Source organism: Nomascus leucogenys, chromosome 3, assembly GCF_006542625.1.
Source record: "Nomascus leucogenys isolate Asia chromosome 3, Asia_NLE_v1, whole genome shotgun sequence".
NCBI classification, from domain to species: domain Eukaryota; kingdom Metazoa; phylum Chordata; class Mammalia; order Primates; family Hylobatidae; genus Nomascus; species Nomascus leucogenys.
Genome location: NC_044383.1, coordinates 26949979 through 26971717, shown reverse-complemented (window position 1 = coordinate 26971717; position 21739 = coordinate 26949979). Strand labels below are relative to the sequence as shown.

The following is a 21739-nucleotide window of genomic DNA, read 5'->3' as shown; positions in this document are numbered from 1 at the left end:
ATGTGCTACCCCCATTCACCAAACACCAAAGCTCAACATTTTGGGCAGGAAAAGGCCAGTCAGGACCATCAAATGCCCTGAGATAAGTTGGCAGCCTTTTCTTCAGAGGATTTTCACCAGCATACAATTCAGAAAGTGGCTTTTACCAGCAATAGTAGTTTATGAGGGCAGAGACTCTGTCCCCTATGCTGACAACATTGCTTGGCCCAGCGTAGGCAGGCACTCAGTAAGTATCTATTCAATGGATGTGTTAGGATGAAAAGATGCAGAATAGGAGATGAGCCCTACTCAATCCTCCTTGCTTCTTACAGTCATCTTTTTCAAGGAATGCTCTGAATCAGTCACACTTCTGTTCAAAGGTCTTCATGTCTTCCTAGACCTTGGATGGCTTACTCACTAAAGTACAAACGGCACACCCTGGCATGTTTCCACCCTCCACACCTCCATACTCCATGCTGAGGAACAGTGACTTTAAATAGTGCGATTGAAAAAACAACAAGAACAATAAAATATTCTATGAAATCCAAAAAGAAAAAAGATAAAATCCAAGAGGGTGAGAAGTCAGTGGTCAGCCTGCTTGGCCCTCCGCTAGACCTAGCAGAGCCTCGTGAAATCTCCAGGAAACCAGAGAATGGTGCTTGTAATAGCTACTTTTTTGTCCTCATTTATTCAGCATCCCCAAAGCCCTTAAGGCTTTACTTCCTTGGTGCTTTGGTGCTTACAATGACCTCTTGCATTTAATCCTATCCATCCTTTGAGGTTCTTCCTCGAAACCACCTACTCCATGAAACAATCCTGTATCATTTTGACAGGATGTAACTCATCTCTGCTTTAAATTTCCTCTACAGCTTTAGTTGCTAATAATAATAACAGTAAAAATAAATATTAAAGCTATGTTTCAGACACTATCCTAAGCGCATTACCTGAATTAACTTAATCTTCACACACTCCCACTGGCAGAGATGCTATTACCATCTCTGAGGCACACAGAAGTTAAATGTCTTTCCCAGGATTACATAGTAAGTAACAAAGCCAAGATTGAAACCAATGTTCTGACTGGAAAAAAAAATCCATGTGCTTAAATATGTTACGTAGTCTCTCTCTATATAAGCATTTATGCAGTTTGCTCATTGACTACTCTCCACTGCCTATTCTTCCCATCCCACAGTACCACTGCCATTGCTACACCGAACTTCCCCGCACCACAACCAGGTTATAAGTTTTGTGAAGATGAAGACCACTTTTCACTGGTGTTTGTACCTCATGGAGCACAAGTACGGTACTCTGCAAAAATAAGTACTCAATAAATATTGTTAATTTATTATGAATATATGACAACAATGTCGTTTCTAAGTGCTTGTGTTATCATTGAAAACTATTCTAAGCTACTTGTGTTATCATCTATTCTAAGTTACTTGTGTTATCATTGAAAACTCTCCATAAGCTTAGAAGGAGGATCCCCCATCCTCACCACCACCTTTTCCGTTGAAGAGATGGAAGCTCAATGACATTAAGTAAACTGTAAGACCATGACCGATTCCAGGTTCAGTTCCCGGGTATGGCCCTGTACCACTCCTAAGTTCCTGCTATCTCTACTGTGCTACATTATCCTGAAACTTAAAGAAAGCAAATTATTTGTAATATGAATATGTTGAAAATAAGATTTTGCAGAAAGACCCCCACAAATGTATTTGTTAATGTTATTTTCAAGATTTCTGATGAGATAAATAAAGCATGCTTTCATGTGAGATGTATCTAAGCGGTTCGCTGGCAGTTTTTGCCAGAGACAAGTATAAAATATTACCTTCTCACTGGGTCACCCAAGTTGGAGTGCGGTGGCGTGATCTCAGCTCACTGCAACCTCTGCCTCCCGGGTTCAAGCGATTCTCCTGCCTCAGCCTCTCAAGTAGCTGGGACTACAGGCAGGCGCCACCACGCCCGGCTAATTTTTGTATTTTTAGTACAGATGGCGTTTCACCACGTTGGTCAGACTGATCTCAAACACCTGACCTCAAGTGATCCACCCACCTCAGCTCTCCCAAAGTGCTGGGATCACAGGCGTGAGCCATCGAGCCCAGCCGAAAGTGTCACCTTTTTCTGTTGTTTAACTGGTTCTCCATTAAGGCAGAAACACCAAGCAAGGGAACCCCCAAGATCTGAGGACTGATTTGATTTCTGATCAGCATTGTTACCATCTAGCCTTTTTATGAGGAAGGAAGCACAGACTGGGATTCCCTTTGCCAGAGCCACCAGCCAAAACCCAGGGACATGGACACTGACCTGCTGTTAACTGAGCCGCATGGACGAGGACTCGGACTCCTGGCTTCAGCTCGAAGTGTACTGAGTTTTGGTTGAGCTTGTGGATCAGCAATTCTGATATCTGAAAAAAGAAGCATAGTTAGTGCCACCAAAAGTGTCATACTGATTATAAACAAATAAGCTTAGAAATATTTACTATTTTCACCAAGGCATCACAATATTATACCCGTGAGTTATATAAATAAGGTTTATATGATTTTGATTTAATTCCAGAATATGCAGATACAATTATTTTTAAGCATGACCTGTCTTTACGTACTAATTGCAACAAAATAGGAGAAACTATTAGTGAATGAAAATAATTATACTCTTTAAAAATTATTCTGTATGACCTTAGAAAACTTACCCCCAGTCTTTTGAGAGAATATTTGTTATGCATAAGGACTTAAAAGAAGTATATACAATTTACACATTCCGATAAGATTCATATATATTCATTTTATTTCCATTCTATTTCCCAAACCATGTGATTTTCACAAAACACTTTATGAATATTTATTGTATGGTAAATATAGTTCTGCTAAAATACACAATTGAAACAAAGTACGGCCATAATGTAAGTAACAAATTGGCTAACCTTTATTTCATGCTTATAAATATTATCTAAACTGTTCCTCAGGCTGACACACGGGTACTGGGAAGACCCATGGAATTCTGGACTATGAAATATTTAACCCCAAGCATGGGGCAAATAACTTCATTTGGGTAGAAATAGTGTAAGGTAAGGTTTTATGGATGAGGTAAAACGGTTCGTCTGTTTAGAGTAGAAAACCCACCTCCATTTGCTGTGTCCTTTATAATGTTGAGGAATTTCTGAAAAGTTACGGGGATAACAACACTCCTATTATTTTATTATTATTATTATTATTATTATTATTATTATTTGAGATGGAGTCTCACTCTGTCATCAGGCTGGAGTGCAGTGGCATGATCTCGGCTCACTGCAACCTCCGCCTCCCGGGTTCAAGCGATTCTCCTGCCTCAGCCTCCTGAGTAGTTGGGACTACAGGCGTAAGCCAACACACCCAGCTAAGTTTTGTATTTTTAGTAGAGATGGGATTTCACCACGTTGGCCAGGATGGTCTTGATCTCTTGACCTTGTGATCAGCCCGCCTCAGCCTCCCAAAGTGCTAGGATTACAGGCGTGAGACACTGCGCCCAGCCCACTCCTATTATTTTTATCTGGTCTGCTAGCCTTATTTTTAATATTCTAATAATCAATTTAATGTTTTACTTAACATGTTATTTAAGTCTAATTAGATGCTTTCTGACCATCATTCTGCTAATTAAATTCTTAATTTTTTTTTCCTTTTCTATTTGTTGAGTTTTACTTACTCCAGTGAGTTGCCAAAATAACACCTTTAATCCCTTTATTTGTTAAGCAGGGCCTGACGGCTTAGATAGGAAACAGAGAGTCACCTGCAGAAGCCCCTGATTGGTGATAGAACTGAACTGCCCCACAGATAAACTTCTCTCCTGAACAACAGGAACAGAGGATGACCGTCACTGCCCAGTCATTGAGCACCTGGGATCCAGTGCAAGCCCAGCCTTTCAAATGCTGTCATTTAGCAAACAATGTAGAAAAACAAGATTGTCATAAAACTATGCTGAAAACAAAAACAACTTTATTCTGTATATTAGGCTACTTCCTTTCTTGGGTGCTGGGAATCATCCAGAACGATCCAGGTTTACAGAAGTGGATTTCTGGCCGGGCACGGTGGCTCACTTTGGGAGGCCGAGGCAGGTGGATCACTTGAGTTCAGGAGTTCGAGACCAGCGTGGGCAACATGGTGAAACCCCATCTCTACTAAAACTATAAAAAATTAGCCAGGCGTGGTGGTGCACACCTGTACTCCCAGTTACTCGGGAGGCTGAGGCCGGAAAATCACTTGAACCCAGGAGGCAGACGTTGCAGTGAGCCAAGATCATGCCAGTGCACTCCAGCCTGGGAGACAGAGTAAAACTCTGACTCAAAAAAAAAAAAAAAAAAGAGGAGGAGGAGGAGGAGGAGGAGAAGGAGGGGGAGGGGAAGAAGAAGGAGAAGGAGAAGTGGAGAAGTGGATTTCTAACACAGATTGCATACAATGGTTTTCCTCCGTGTTCTTATCTTTTAATTGGCAGAGTCTTTATAGGAATCAGACAGTGGAATTTTTAGAGGTCTATTACAAAGGTTTTAGCTATGAAATACACACACATACATGCACACACACACAGATACTGAATTGTGGAAAAAATATTTTTTATTCAAATACGAAAGACTTGTCAAAAGTAATTAAGGAATTAGCCTGTTTTGCCAAATCTATCACATGGACTAAAGGGAACTATATGTATTTGTGGAGAAAGACTCCACTTTCAACCAGGTGAAGCCATATTTCTTTCTTTTTTTTTGAGACAGAGTTGGAGTCTCGTTCTTTTCGCCCAGGCTGGAGTACAATGGCGTTGATCTCAGCTCACTGCAACCTCCGCCTCCCTGGTTCCAATGATTCTCCTGCCTCAGCCTCCTGAGTAGCTGGGATTACAGGTGCCTGCTACCACATCCGGCTATTTTGTTGTTTGTTTGTTTGTTTTGTATTTTTAGTAGAGACGGTGTTTCACCACGTTGGCCAGGCTGGTCTTGAACTCCTGACCTCAAGTGATCCGCCCGCCTCGGCCTCCCGAAGTGCTGGAATTACAGGTGTGAGCCACTGTGCCTGGCTGCAATATTTGTTTTTTTATCACTGAGAATGTTTTCTCTTCAAGTGAGATATACAAATAGCTAAACCAGAAAATGGAGTTTATCAAAATAATATATTTTTAATTTATAATCTCCAGGAGAGACCCTTGTGAAAATAATTAACTACTTGGTTTTGTTTTGGTTTATAACATTGTTTCATTGGCTCTATCTGTATTGCTTACAAAATTTTAAGAAGGAAATTTAAATTTTAAAATTATCTGGTAACAGAAAGTATGTTTCATATATTTAACTTGCATCAAAAGACATTCAACAATGAACACATGCTTTGTGAGAAAAAATTTGCATAAGAAAACAAAACTAAATAAAATTTACATTGCATACAAGAATAATCTCAATTAGAACTATGTGCTTTTCTACTGAAATAAATGAGTATGAAACTGTTGACAGATTTGGACAATATTTTAAATGTTTTCCACACCACTTGTAGAAGTGTTTATCCTGTATTTTTTAAAAAGATTACAAGTAGTTACATATATTCTAAAGGATATTATATATGCTGTGAACACTATTTTGGTAAAGTTGCTTATTTCTTACTATCTTTTCTAGCAGAGCACGTCTTAGGTGTTAGTGCTGGCATCTTCACGGAAAGGAATATGGAGCTTAAAGGAAATACCAAAGTTTGTTCAGTTAATATTTGAAGAGTTGAGACTAGACTTTAGCTTTGTTTGACTCCTAATCCTAGGGTATCTCCATTAAAAATATTTTCCTTGAACAAGCTGACAAAGAGAGAGACAGCAGAAGAGTTGGAGAGAACTCTGGCAGGATAGGTTTGTAAGATGAGAAAATACAGCACTTTTATTAATTATGCTGCCTCCTCTCATTCATCTGTGAAGCACCCGAAGTTAAAACATCCGCCCCAATGCCCAGTGACCAATATGGGCTACAGGAGTGGGGATTTCCTAACACCATCCTCAGAGGGGCCGCTTTCTGTTCACCAGTTGCACAATTGGCTAATGTTTGGGAGAGTCTTCAGCTATGGAAAGGAGTAGAATAAGTTGCATTCTACTGAAAAGTATGGCAACAGCCTAAACGAGAAGAAAAACACTTGCCTGATAGAGACTCAAGTGAAATACTGTGTGATTTCTAGGAGGAAGACTGAACCTGCTAAAGCAAATTGAATTTCTTTCTTTTTCTTTTTCTGTCTGGTGAAAAGTGTGTTGTCTTAACAAATTTCATTTATCCTGTATACAGTCATCCCTCTTCTGCTGCTTTCCAGCACAGTCCATTTTCTATTCCACATCAGCTAAACAATCACGACCATAGAAACAACACATTATTCTTGGTATCTGCCTATTTGGTGGAATATGCCTACTATTCAAGTGCAACCTACATTTCATTTAACGTACCACTTGAAAGGACAGTGGAGGCTCAGTTCGAATTTTAGGAAAGCTCCCATCGAAAGGATGTCTTGGGAAGGACCCGCGACAGGGAAAACACCAATGTTCCTTATTGTCTTCTTCACACAAGATGAAGATTGAATGAATGCAGCACTCAGAATCAACTAGATACGGCTGTGGTCAGGGCCTTCAATCAAGAAAGGTCAATTTTTTGCTCACATGTTGTATCCATGGCAGCTATGCAGTGGTGTTGGGCTCGCTGTGGTCACACAGGGACACTGGCTGGTGGAGCGGCCATCACAAGCATTTCCATTCACTACATACAGCACAAGAGGGAAAAGGAGCTAGCAAAATTCTACAATGTGCATTTGAATACTTTAGCTCGGAAGTGGCACATATCACTTCTGCTCCCACAGTCCTGAGGCTCTGCCCCAGCAGAAGAGACTCATGGGTACAGCCCCAACATGTACACTGAAAGCAGTGGGCTGGAAATATTTAGTCACACAGTGATGGTTACCACACAAAGAACACATTCAACGCCCAAACAATTTCTAATGAAACCAAGAGGGGGAAACACCGTCAGATGATCAGAAGGAAAGTGGCAATTCTTGAAACATGAAAAAATAAAAATTTTAAGGACAGTAGAGTAGTTTATAAATTCATAGAACACGTAATCCAAAGAAGTGGTACAAGGTAAAAATACAGATGCAAATGGGCTTAGACAAATTTATGAATGGCAAAGCTACCCTGGGCCAAAATACTAATATTTATTTTGAAGGTGGTAGGATGAATGCAAATCTTACTGAACATAATAGCATTCTAGTGCCATGTTTAGAGAGGGTGTTGCCTGGGATGACCTGGGAGCTGGCTCAGTTGGTCAATCTTGATTCTGCCACACTATTAAAATCTCTTCAAGTAGCAGTTGAGGAATATTCTTTTTGTGTTAAACAGAGGAAGATGTTTTCCAATTCATACATTTTTTGCATTGAATGACAGGGAAGCAATGGAGCCAAATACCAAATTCTAATTAACAGTAGCTCAATTTCATTCCTTCATAACACACACACACACACACACACACACACACACACACACACACACACACATAAATTTAGCCTGATTAAAGTGCCTAAGGGGTCTCCTGGATAATGGTGCATGAAGACACAAATCCATCATAAATATGTGTTTCCTTTGGATTTCCCATCATCCACTTTAAGCTTCTCTCTACCTCCTCCTGACAAATTGGCTCTGGTCTACCTCTTACCTGCTCCACTTGCGGTTATAGTTCTCCTACTTCAGTGACCTTCCTTGTAAACTCCAGAGTATTTTTGTAATTTGACTCCCCATGTTAAGAAGATCTGGACTGATAAGCAAAATGTGTGGATATACAGAAAATAGAGATGAATTCCATTTTATAATAAATTTCTGTTTTCTTAAAAGCTGTCACCCTGCTCCCTGTTGAGATCTGCCTTTCCTTTCTTCCTTAGGTTTCAGGCTCTGCATCTGCCAACCACGTAGAGTAATAAAAACAGCCAAGGAAGAAATATATATATATTTGTGGTTGACATTTTTTTCACATTTTTTTGTTCTTTTTAGATGTTCTAATGTCCTTTAAGGATCCTGAAAGACAACACACCTAGGCTCCTTATCTCCCCAGCACAGCATCACAAACAATCACGATAGAGCATGGTGGTCTTTCCTCCCTACAGGAGAGACAGAAACAAATTTGTTCACCCCTGAGGACTCTGAGGGGAGTAAGGAAGTGGGATGCTTGAGGGGCAGGGCTTGCTCCACATATGAGCAGCTGGCCTCAGGACAGCAGCACGCGCTACCCTTGATGAGGCCAGCTCAGGGCACAAGAGCCTTTTCTCACTCACCAGAGATCCTAAATAAAGGCTGGTGGAACCCTCCCAGGCAGAGGTCACTTGATTAACCCAGCCCGCCTCATCTTGATAACAGGGTCAAGTACTTCTCACTGTGAAGAATTTTCAATTTATTTCACAGACAAGATAGCTCGATCCAAGCCAGCATCGCTGCTCCCCAGGAAGGCTCTCAGAGGAAGCTAAGGAAGGAGGACTGAAAGTCCTTTGCTGGGGCCCTGCCCTCCCATTCTTTAGGGCACATCTGTCTAGGATCCCAGTTCTTTCACTGCAGGGGGATCTGCACTGCACCTTTACAAGAAAGGGGGCCAAGGCGTGAAATGAGGGGATAAGGACAGCCCTTCTCAAGTTTCAGCTGAGATTTAGAGTACAGCCATCAAAGGAGGGGGTTCATTTCTGTTGTTTGGGTTTGCTTTGCATTTGTCTTAAATTTCTGTATAATTTATGACACCAGAAGTCAGCTGCGTTTGCCTCCCAGCATTCCCTCTCCCTTCCCCACAGTGTTCTTTGAGGAATCCATGTCCTTGTCTAGTCTTGGTCCATTTGGTTCATGGAGGGTATAAAACATCTCAGTTGTCACTGACAGCACATTATCCCCAAGACTGCAGGGACTAGCTAAGAGACGACCACTTTAAACAGGTCAGACCAGTGAACACTGTGAACCTGGAGCTCTCGCTGGTGCAATCAGGTGAGAGGTACCGTCTTTGGATTGGGTTGATAAACTGGCTAAATAGAAGTTGGGGATGCCTGTGGCCATTCTGACTTTCCTATGCGTTGGCTTCATTCTCAGGCCAACTTCCCATTGGTAGCCAAGAAAACAGACAGAGAGAGAGGAAGAGAGGGAAGTAATTTAGTGATACTTTTGAGTGGTTCTGAATTCATCTACACCTCAACTGTATCTCTGGACTTCTCAGTTAAATGCATTCAAAAACTCCCTTTTTTTACCCATAAAGTTAAGTGATTAAGTCAGAGCAGAGAATGAAAGGACCCCTCCTGGATTGAAAACTATGGGTCTCCAGGAGACACCCCTGTCTCACAGGGTCTAGACATGTGCCTTGGTTTAATAAGTTGATTTCATGTACGTTTTTCCATCAGGGTAATAATGTTCTCCACAGCTAAGACACTAATTTCTGATGTGCTCTGTTTGGCATTTGTAAAGTCACTGTGTCTACTTTGCTTTGAGTCCTGGAATAGGCTGATACACTGGCAATTTCCTTAAACAAATTTACAGTCTCTAGCTTGGTACTTTACTTTCTTTTCATGCTATAAATCTGCATAACTCGCATGAGCTCATGCCATTCAGACACATTCTTTCCTTATTGTCCTTGTTTTTCTCCATTTTGAGTAATTGCATTCATTAATGTTTTTTCCCTTATTCCCACCATCTTCTCTTCCAATACATGCCCTTGACTATACCAGTCTATTTAATAGGCCTAAACTTATTTTTTTTCATTTTCCACCTCTCTTCTTACCATATAATGAACATGAATGTAACCATTGTCTCTGTACCACCAGTGAACATTTACTCAAGGCCAAGTACTTTGCTGTATCATTTCTTTAATCCTCTCAGATGCTCCATGAGATAAGTGTGACTTTGGCTCAATTATTCAACTTTTCTTGTCCTCACTTTCCTCAAATGGACATAATAAATATCAGAGGTGAAACTAGAAACTGGTTGATATTTATGTAAACCTGTGTTCTAACAAAATAGACAGACTTCTCTACATGTGTGCCAATTCTAAGTCACACAGCCTTCAAGCAAGCTAGTTAGTTTCAGATCTCTGATGACATGGTTCACCGATGACTGATACAGGCTGCCTTGACGGCCACACTCAGCTTTCCGAGAATGCCTTTGCAGGAAACACCCAGAAGAGATGGAGAATGAAGGGAAACAAGAAGTCTAGAGAAAGCAGACAGTCAAAGCAAGACACATCCACACATAAGCATAAGAAGTTTCACAGAATGGACCCCTCTTCTTTCCAAATTTCTCCTCAAATAATGATGTAGAAAATATAACACTTTTAGAAAAAAAACATGGGAAGCGTGAGAAATAAAAGTGCACAGACGATGTGGTAACTAGGAAAAAAAGGTGACTCTAAATCTGTACCCTCTTCCATATTTGAAAAGATTAAAATCTGGGTTTCATGAAAAACCAGTAAGATTTAGAGGAGGTACAACTGCAAATGTTCCTATCTAACGGCTTTGGATAGGGATCTGCTTTCCCTCTAGGTTCTTGACAATGTTGTGATAAGAAATAATCTATTCTTTCTCCCACCAAAAGGCAGTGCAGATAATAATTTGTAGAGTGTGCTGGGAAGCTGAGGTGGGAAGTGAGGTTAGATGCAAATCTGAGGTGTTACCTGCTGCCCACCCTTCAACTCCACTTCACTGTTGAATGCGGTTCGACAGGGCTTTCCATGAGAGCTCTGCTCTTCATTACTTGCACACAGAGAAAATTATACAGGTGAGCCTTCTGTCAAGTGAGAAAGTGGCAGCTGAAAAGAGGGTGTGTGCTAGGAGGTGGGCCATGCCATAATTTGGGGTTGTTTTTAATAAGACTATTATAGAAGGTTCTCAAGTCATCCTGGAAGACTAAAGATCATGGGGCTAGATTATGGGTTTAGTAAACAGAAAATCTCCAAGTACTGGAAGGGAAACAGCCAATATTTACTTAGTGGCTGAGGGGAATCTTATTTTTAATCTATTTACCTGGAAGAACTGATAAATCGAAATCATTTGGTTTCTAAAAGGGCAACTACGCCAAGACTGATCATTTTAACTGAATGGACAAAGAAGGATAACAACGACACAATAATCCCCACTACAGAGATGGGAGAGTTGTTTAAAGTTAAAAGGAGGAAAAGGAAGAAAAAAGAAGACTAAAGGGGAAAAGAGAAAGAGAATCACACAAATACACACACAGATACACACACACACACACACACACACACACACACACACACACTCAAATGCTCCAGAAGGTAGTGGAGATGAAGAGGAGGTGAACCCCACAGGGCAGCAGAGGTGCTCTGGAGCCAATGTTACTCATTACAAACACAAATTAGATCATCAAAGGATTAGTCATTTGTATAAAAGTTGTACCTGTTAAAAAAGATATGCATATCATGTCATTTGATTCTCACGGCACTCTTGTGACAAGTAAGATATTGTTCAGCGACTTGCTTTTTTTTCCACTTGATATCATGGACAATTTTTTGTGTCGGTATACATAGATTAATCTAATTCATTGTAAACTCCACAGAGTATTCCACACTGTAAATAATTTAGCCATTCCCTGCTGATATGGTTTGGCTGTGCTCCCACCCAAAACTTATCTGGAACTGTAGTTCCCATAATCTCTACTTGTCATGGGAAGGACCCAGTGGGAGGTAACTGAATCATGGGGGCAGTTACCTCCATGTTGTTCTCGCGATAGTGAGTTCTCACAAGATCTGATGGTTTTATAAGGGGCTTTCCCTGCTTCACCCTACACTTCTCCTTGCTGCCATCATGTGAAGAAGGACATATTTGCTTCCCCTTCCGCCATGATTGTAAGTTTCTTGAGGCCTCCCCAGCCATGCTGAACTGTAAGTCAATTAAACCTCCTTTATAAATTACCCAGTCTTGGCTATGTCTTTATTAGCAGTGTGAGAACAGACTAATACACCTTAGCATGAATGTTCCTGCATGTGCTTTTGGTGAAGCTGTAGTTAGGATCACCAGTTTATGGGTCAGAATGGAGGCTCAGAAAGTTGAAGACTCCACAAACGGTTGGTGCCCTCACTCTTAAGCCCCAATTCTCCAGAGGCCCCTCAGACTAGCAGTGGGTGTGGCTTTGACTGCAGAGAGAAGCTGAAAACGTCTCCTTTTTCAGGGGGCTCACCTGCTCCAGGTCGTCAGTTGACCTTTTGTTTTCTCCCGCTGGATCCTGATAGGGTAGGACAAAGAGTTCAGCAGTAGTGGGTAAGCCGGGGAGCACCGCCACCAGGATGTGCTGGCCTGGAACCCCTGTGGCCTGAGGGACAGACACAGGGGCTCACATTAGTGCTGCAGAGAAGAAAGCAGAGAAGGGACCAAGTATTTGGTGGGGGGATCCGGGGTAGGCAGAAGACACAAGAAGGGACCTGAAAGCAGAGGCCTGGGCGTATCAGGCAGGGGGTATATGAGAGACAGCACTGGGCTATAGGTCCAGGCTCTGGAGTCAGGCTGTCTGTGATTTAATCCCAGCTTCAACACCGTGAGACCTTAAGCTCATTGCTTGTGTTCTCTATGCCTACATTCCTTTAAATAGAAGACAGGACAGTTGCAGTACTTGTGTTGTTCATAGGTGATTTTGAGGATTAAATGAGTGACACATGAAGCATTTACAGTAGGGCCTCGGAATTCAAATGTTAGCTCTTCTTCCTAGAGAGCATCCCCAAGGTGGGGACCATGCCAGTGAGAAGACCTTCACTTTATCGTCTGCCCCTCATGCCTTAGCCCTTTCCAACCTAGCTTCCTCCATCATCCCACTGGAGTTACTCTTCAAATAGACCCATCACATGCTAACCACCTAACCTAAGATGACATCCCCATATCACAACCCTCAGGAGGCCCCTGTTGACTTTTCTGCAGCATCAGACCTGATCACCAGCCCTGTTCCCTGAAGCACCCTGAGCCCTCCCCTTGGCCACACTGACCCTTCTGTTAAAATTACAGATAGCACTTAAGGACTTCTTGTTTATCCTAGCTCACTGTTCTCTCTCTTGAGCTTATACTCCAGGGTTTCCCCTGAATCCTCTCTCTAGATGCTTCTAGAATCAATAACTGTAATCCCAGCTTCTCTCTCCAGCAGTCCAATTCAGATCATGTTCACCTGTCCAAAATGCTTGCAAGAATTCCCATTGCTAACAGGATTAAGGACATATTCAAGGCCTTTTGCAATATGGTCCCACGCTTCCTTTCCAAATTAATTACCCACAACTCTTATGCTCTTGCCAAATGGGATGATGTACAATTTCTCAATATTTCAGCCTTTTCCTGCAAATGTTTCTGTGCATGTTATCTCCACCAGAATGTCTTTTCTCTGCCTTTGCTACTTATCCTTCATGAGTCATCTTAAAGCTTATTTATTTCATTATTTCCCAATTAGGTGATTATTTGTTTTTGAACTCCACTGTGCTGCATTTTTTTTTGAAGTGGCAAGAAATTCCAGGTATTAGGTCCGACTCTAATGTTTTAAGTTACTTAGCACAATGCCAGGTACTTCCTGGGTGCATTGTGCTATGTAACTTATATTATTTGATGCGACCTCCAACAATGTTACTATTATAAGTAACTTATAATATTATTTTAGGCAACCTCCAACAACAACTCTTTGAAGCAAATATGATTACACTTCACTTTGCAGTGAGGACATATCACATGCTGGGGTCCTCAGGAAGCTGACCCTGAGTTTAGTATGTAGGATGTTTATTAAGAAGCACTCTTGGGAACAACACCTATGCGAGCAAAGGGAAGGAAACAAACATGGACAAGGGAAAAATTGAGCTGCCACGTAGGTCCATGACAACTTCAAGAGACCCCAAGGGGAGACAGAATGGCCCATCAGAGTTGTCTTAAATTGGGCTGAGATGGCCAGGACTTTACATAACTGCACCAGCCTGTCATCAGACATGAGCCACCCTAAGAAGTGACACAACTTGGAACCAGGCTGGTGAAGACTCTGCCCATAGCCCTCCCAGAAAAGACAATAAGTGTCTCCCTGAACAGAGATCTGGGTGGTGCATCTCAATTTCCACTCCAGGAAAGATGGTGGCTGTAGGAAGATTAGACAGTGGTTCAAGGCCATCTAGGAAGTGACTGCTGATGCTTTTGAAGCCTGGTCTGGCTGTGAAGCCTGTGTTGGGACCCAGTGCTCTGTACCTCCCTTCTCCAGACACTGACAAACAACAGCTCCTATTATAGCAAACCCCATACTGTTTTATGCCCTTACTAGACTGTAAACTTGGAGATTGTGCCTGAATAATCTTCATTGCACACAAAAATGTTTATAATGACATTCAATTAAAGATTTCATTGTGAAATGTCAATAGCAAAAGCCATTTTGATGAAGAAAAGGCAAACAATTTAATATCAAATTTTGTTTCATAATGAATAGGAAGAAAACTGCAAATAAGCTGACTCTCAGTTGTACCTCTCATAGGGTTTATTAGTGTACACTTGGCAATGTGGTCCCTTGGGACTTAAAAAAAAGTGGCCAAGTGCAATTACTGATCTCAAAGTCAGTGCAAATTGCTAGGAACCAAGCTCTGCATCAACCGCCTCTTGGGATTGGGTAACTAGAGAGCCTTGGGAACTAGAAGGTATTAATACCACTACCACCGCTGCTATAACCCTGCCCTGAGGGATAATGAGTCAATCTGTGTATTCTGCATATTCCTGATTATGCTACACAGCCGGCTAGAAATATTGATGAGCAGTAATTTCTAGCCTAATGGACAGCTGGTAGAAAGGTGGAGGTACAGGGCATCTGATCTCTAGGTAATAAGTGTGAAGAGAAATCAGCCTGGAAGGCTGGACATTGCTGAGCTAGTGCTTGGTTGATACATCACCTGGGGGAGTTGGACAGATGGAGGACCTATGGGGACACAGGTCCCTAGAATGCTGCAGATGAGAAGAGATGGGCAGTGGGTTCGTTAAAGAGCATAAGTCATCCTTCTTGGACAGCAGAGGACAAAAACCAGTTGTTACCCTAGAGACAGACGGCTCAGGGCAGAAAGGCCTATTCCTTTTAGGGTTGTAGTCTGGTAGTTGTGCCTCCTGGTGGTGATAATGTGTAACCACCAATCATGTCACAGATGCTGAGAGCCATAGAGACAGAGGCGGGTGGCATTGCTCAGAGGCACATGAAGATACCCCTTCTTTACCCCAGTATTCCATCTATCCCTGTTTCTCCTTGGAATAAGGAAAAGGATGGCCCTAGAGTGGAGTGGTTAGGAAACCACAAAAATCAAGATTCAAACCTTGATGGTTTGACTCCAGAGTCTGATCTTTAAGTGCATGACTTTGGATGAGTAACCTAATATCTCTGAGTTTCATTTCTTCACCTACAGAATGGGTAGTTGTGCAATCACAGTTTCAACATCATAAGCTTATTTATTTGGGGGATTAAAAGTGTTAAAATAATGCAAAGCACTCAAAAGAGTACCTAGAATATTTTAAGTGCTAACTAAATATTAACAAAGGTAATGAAGACGGGGAAGACCAGCTCCTTGCAAGAGGCTGGATGTAAGATCTGTTTTCTGAGCAGGAGTTATCTGAATGCCTTTATTTCATCATCTTTTTGTGTCCTGTGGCACCATGTGGTGGCAGCAGGAAAGAATGTTCAGCAAACCTAAATTGATTTTTATTCTGAGCTAAGAATATGCCCCGGGAGTGGATAACTCACTTCTGATTTTCCGCATTTGCACAATAAGCTCAAGCTGCCCCATGAGCGGCTATCCCACTCCTCTGCTCACTCATGAAAGTAGAATAAGGGGCCTGCACGATGGCTCACGCCTGTAATCCCAACACTTTGGGAGGCCGGGGCAGGTGGATCACTTGAGGTCAGGAGTTCGAGACCAGCCTGGCCAACATGGTGAAACCCGTCTCTACTAAAAATACGAAAAAAAATAGCTGGGCGTGGTGGCAAGCACCTGTAATCCCAGCTACTCGGGAGGCTGAGGTGGGAGAATTGCTTGAACCCGGAAGGCAGAGGTAGCAGTGAGATGAGACTGAGCCACTGCACTCCAGCCTGGGTGACAGAGTGAGACTGTATCTCATAAAAGAAAAAAAAAAAAAGTAGAACAAGGAGGGGCAGATGTGCCTAAAAGAAGGTGTCTTCTCTAATTGCCAGTGACATTTGCTCAGGGAAGGATAAACCACAACCACCTTGTTATTCTCTGAGAAACCTTAGGAAGCTTTGTCAAATACACAAAAGCCCAGACATTGGACTCAGGCCCTTAATTTCAATTTTGCAGCTTCATCCTCTATTAGATATGAGAGTTTAGGCAAGTTACTTAACCCCTCTAAACCTCGGTTGCCTCATCTACAAAGTGTGGATAATAATTCCTTTTTGGGGCTGTTACAGTACAGAAATTTTCTTTAAAAAATGAGGAAATAGAAATATGACTAACCATCATATACTGAATGCCCACTGCACTGTTATGCTCACAGTTGCAGAAGTTGGAACCTGGGACCACTCTTACTAATTGTAGTCATCCAAGGACACTTGCATGCTGAGTTCCTTCACTGGCATGTACAGTAGCTGGTTTTATACTTCCTAATGGCCTAATTGTGAACTCTGCTACAGAAATGTGGACAAGGGAGTTTAGGATATACTTGTCCTCCTTCTCTAAGCAGAAGAAGAGTCACAGAGGGCTAGGACCCCATGTTTGTCCATGGTTCCATAGTTGCATCCCCTTTAGGCCCTTTGATGTGTCTGCATGTGTGGGACTCAGGTTTGCAGACATCAGGCCAGAACTTCCCATGGGCTTTAGCTTCTTCCTGCTGGGTTTTTTTGTTTGTTTGTTTGTTTTTGTACAAAGCTCCCCTTTCCGTGAAATTCTTCAAGCACAGAGAGAAAAGGTACCCGGGAAGAGGAGAAACTGTGTGCACTCACTTCCACCAGGGATTTTTTGATGACTCGGCCGATGTCCCTCCTCCACTCAGGGATGTCTGGGTTGTAGTCATCCAGGTTTGGAGAAAAGGACAAGCGAAGAGACCGGAATTCCTCTGGGGATATAACAGTAGATGGATTACTATAAGTCAAATAGTCCTGTCAAGAGGTTTGTTAGACTTTACATTTCATACAAAATGGAGGGTCCTTCCCCTTCACACTTACCATAGAGACCTTTTTAGAAGGCAAGTCACTACCCTGTGAATATCTCACCAGCCCCTTCTTTTCCTTTTTTTTCTTTGTTTTAAGGAGCAGAGAGTTTAATAGGCAGGAAAGAAGGCAGAAGAAAGAAGGCAGAAGAAAGAAGGAAGAAGCTCCCCTGTATAGAGACAGAGGGAGGGGCCTCCAAAGCTGAGAGAGGAGACCCCCCCTCAGACTACCCCTTGCCCGCCTTCCCCCCCTTCTCCTTTCCCCTGTCTCCCCCTTTCCCTCTTCTCTCCCCCTCCCGCCCCCCCCACCCCCCCGCAGTGTGCCAGATACCAGCCAGTTATATGAGGAGGCAGTGTCTGATTTGCACAGGGCTCAGGGGATTGGTTTGACCAGGCATGTCATTCATGATATAGACAGGGAAAAAACTGGCCCTCCCACCCTAGCCTTTTAATATGCAAATGCAGGGTGCCATGTTGTTCTACACACATAGGGATACGTGGGGGCAGCCATGTTGCCAGCCACATGTGAGGGCAAGGGCAAGAAGAGGGCGGGGAATTGCCATGTTTGGTTGGACCCAGTTTCTAATGGCCAGCATTTGCATACCAAAAGTTGCCAGCAGGCTCTAAGAGCTGGTAGCCCTTATTTTCTAAGCCAAACCCCTAACTTTGTTCCATGCCTATCTTTGCAGCCTTTGCCCATTATTCCTAGTTCTAGGTTCTGCACTCCTGGATAGTAAATGATCTGGAGCAACCTGAATGCATGGCAGGTTTACAACCCTGGGCCTTTGCACACACTGTTCTTCTGCCTAGAATGCCCCATTCTCCCCACTGTCCATGCACAACATATTCAAGCTCTAGTTCAAGCACTCCCTGGCTCACTACCCTCCCCCATCACATTTTAATTTTCTTTTTTATGGCACTACTCTGTTTTGTACATACTTTTGTTATTATTATAGGATTATGGAATAATTATTATGATGATTAGATATTTACAATTATCACTGTAATCATTCTATTGCTATTGTTTGTTTGCATGGAAGATTCATTTAACGGAATTTTATTTTATTCAGGGATTTTCTTCATTGCCTCTGTAGCACCGGAGTTAGTTTGGTTCTCCAGGAAGTAAGATGGTAATTACACAGGCAAGGATTATATGAGGGGAATTCTCTGTGCGAGAAAGTGAGCAGGAAGCCACAGGAGTCATGGAGAACCATCGACCACTGTGCGTGCATATAGGACAGTCAGAGAGAGGAAGAAAGAGTGGATGACTACTCTGCAGTCTGGGGAAGGTTCAGTAAGCCTGTTCAGAAGTCTTGGAGCCAAAGTCGCTGGCAGAGGAGTACCCTGCATCCCAGGAATGGTTCAGCCTTAGTATCCCTGCTATACTCTGTCACTGGCAGGGGTAAGTCCCTGGAAGGTGAGCCCTAGCCCTAGCTTGGTGATAAGCTTCAGAGCACAGCACTGGTGGCCTTGGTCAATTACACTCTCTGGAGTTGGAGGTCTGTGAAGCCCATTCTTGTGGCCTCAACACTCCTTACCCAACATAGTGTTTGGCACATAATAGACTCAGATCATATGGCTCCCCTAAAACCTGCCAGTGTCTCCACATTGCATTTAGAATAAAATTTAGATTCTTACCACAGCCTTCCTGGCCCTACATAACCTGGTGGGGACTTCCTTTCCTTTCTCCTGTCCTACCTGGCTTTCCTGCCTTCTCTGTGCTCCAGGACCTGTACTTCCTTGTGCTCCTCAATCCTGCTGGCTCTGTCCACACCAGCTCTCTCCACTTCACTGCACTGTAGCAAACTCCCCTCTCATCATTCAGTCTCTCCCCGAGAGGCCTTTCCAACCACCCAACCTCAGGTAGCCTCCCTTCCACCATCCCATGCACCCTTCATCACTGGACCCTTTGTCTCTTTTTCATACTCAGTACTATTTAAATTATTTTGTTGTCATCGTTATGTCCTTCAAACTGGAATATAAGCTCAATAGGATGATGGCTGATGGCTCTGTGTTCCTGGCCCTTGGGACAGTGTCTAGCACACACAGTAGGTTTTCAGTTACTATTTATGAGTCATTTATAATAAACATTTGTTGAATAAATGTACACTTAACTTGTAGTGGAGGGCTCCTTGAAATTTATGCATTTATTTATTTAATAAACATTTTTTATGTTAAGCATGCCCTTTTGTTTCATTAGGGTCTAAGCGACATTGGGGATGCCAATTTACATTGAGGAAGCATAAAAGCTCACTTGTACATTTCCTAACAATGCTAAGGAGTTATCAAACACATGTTTTGAAGATTCTGACATTATAAGGTATGTTTTCACGGCAGTTAATATATTCCAAAGAGGTATTGTTCAAAGCTTGACTATTTTATGAGTCACTGGTCACCTATGTGAATATTAACCTGATGGAGAACAATGAAACGTATGTTAACTAATAGTGTGGTAAACAGCGGTGCCAAAGAATCACCCATTAAGTCCTCACTTTTTGCTACGAAGATGTAAGTTTATGTCATTCTCACTTTCTCCGTACCTCTTACCAAACTGCAGAGACTTCATCCACAAGGCGGAATGTTTATCTTAGTAAAAGGACACAAATGAGAAAATGATGCAGCTCCCTCCGTAATTACTTACCATACTAAGCAGCATGGCAGGGAGGCAGAATGGCAGGGAAATGTACTTTAAGTTGATTCAAGAAATAGGGGATGTGTGTGGGCGGACTGAAAAGGGTAAACACCAATAATATATATTTTTTGCAGCTGTTGAGAGAGATTAATTCTATACATTTGCATATTTTTATTTACAAGCAAACTTGTGCCCTGGAGCAAATTAGAAGAAACAATGCAAACTAGATTTTATTTCTTTTAATTGATAGTGTGGCTTTGGGTAGACAAACCTTCCCCTGTCAATTTCCCAAATGTGATGCTTTTTTCAGTCCCATCATGACAAGTCTTCATGTTCCCCTCAATCTCAGTAAACTTCAAACAAGTTTCTGTTTCTTCCTGACTGTAAGCTCCTGGACTCCCTTTTCTTAGAGTATTCTGGAAAACTTACAATTGTAAATTCCTTCTCTGTCCCTTGAGATGTAAATCTTCTACAACTCATGAATGTCTTTCTCAAGGACCTGGGAGCCATTCCTTTGAAATGTAATCATCGAGAAAGATAGCACCCCTCCCTATCTCCCAGTCTCTGCGGGGAGAGTAGGAGACTGACTTCCCTAAGCAGCACTCAACTCACACAGATGGTCTAATCACACTGAAAACCCACGTGCTTCCTAAAGTCCTCCAGTATTTTCCCACTAGCTAACCCCAGCGTTTACAAATCTTCCTGCCTTTTCTTTCAGCTGGGTTCAATCTTTCCTGTTTAACTTTGCCTGGTGCAACTGTTGTTTAAGGAGTCACACCTGTCATTAAAACTGTCCGATCATGGAGCCAGGTGTGGTGACTCATGCCTGTAATCTCAGTACTTTGGGAAGCTGAGGAGGGAGGAGTTTGAGACCAGCCTGGGCAACACAGGGAGATCCCATAACTTTCTGATTATGTATATGAATCTCTGGATAACTCATCTGACTGAAGACAAATTAAGGGTGGCTGATGGTGCAGGAATTTGATTAGGAGGAGAACCTTGTCAAATCTCTTAACAAAGAGACATATGATAACCTATTTTTATAAAGACTGATTCACCCTTGGGTGATACCTTTAAAGAAATTGTAGAAAGAGGAAGAAGCAAGCATAGCAAGGCATGGGAGGTGCTTACAAACATACCCTCTGGATTCAGAATTCCTAGCTCGTTTATTATACTTATCTCATTTTCTCATCTGTAAAATGCATAATTATAGAATATTTCTCATAAATCTGAGCAGATTTAATAAAGCAGATCAAACCAAATGCTTAGAACAGATGCCAGTGGCTAGTAAAGTCTTCATCAATGTTAATTACTATCACCACCACCATTGTTATTATCATATTTGTCACCAAACAGCAGAATGACTTTAAGCCAGTAATTCCCTATGTCTGGGCCATAATTTCCTACTTATAAAACGATGGGCTGGACCAGATAAGGCCAAGATTTAAGGTTATCTCCATGATTCTAATGACATCACCAACATGCATAACCAAGAGGACATCTGTTGGGCTAATAGGTCAGTGCCCATTAGTGCAACCTGTGACATCCAAGAGGGAGAGAAAGGAAAAAAAAAATCCAGTGAAAATAAATGTGAATCAGTTAAGTAGGATAGTTTCAGTGAATGGGCCTTGAGTCTAGATGGGTTGGGTTGCAAACACAGCGGCACCACTTGCTGGCTGGGGCAAGTTATTCATCACTCTGAAAAAAACAGGGATCATAATATCACCTGCTTTACACTAGGGTTGTTATGAAGAATAAATGCATTCCCAGCACACAGAAAGGAGATGGAGAAGGGAAGAGAGGCAGACTTTGCCGCACTCTACACAGCCACTGTTTGGCCACCTCGTACCTTGCTAATGGGACATTGGTAGGAAAGTCACAGCCCTGGTTTATTTCTTATTATCTGGGCTGATCAAGCCTTTCAGGAGGAAGACAGAGAGAAGAAATTATAAAATCTAACACCCAGCCATGAAAGGAATAGTGTCCTTAA

The 21739-nt window shown here is 42.3% G+C and overlaps 1 protein-coding gene across 3 annotated transcripts in view; it reads right to left on the bottom strand.

Moving 5' to 3' along the window:
• The window catches only part of SORCS1 (sortilin related VPS10 domain containing receptor 1), a 602977-nt gene that overhangs the window by 21768 nt on the left and 559470 nt on the right, over positions 1-21739 (bottom strand). For all 3 annotated transcript variants that reach the window (XM_030807336.1, XM_003255446.4, XM_012505615.2), the window contains exons 22-24: positions 16912-17024; positions 12154-12285; positions 2281-2380 (exon numbers count right to left, since the gene is read on the bottom strand). In XM_030807336.1, the coding sequence (XP_030663196.1) occupies positions 2281-2380; positions 12154-12285; positions 16912-17024 (345 nt within the window). The remainder of the gene's footprint in view (positions 1-2280; positions 2381-12153; positions 12286-16911; positions 17025-21739) is intronic.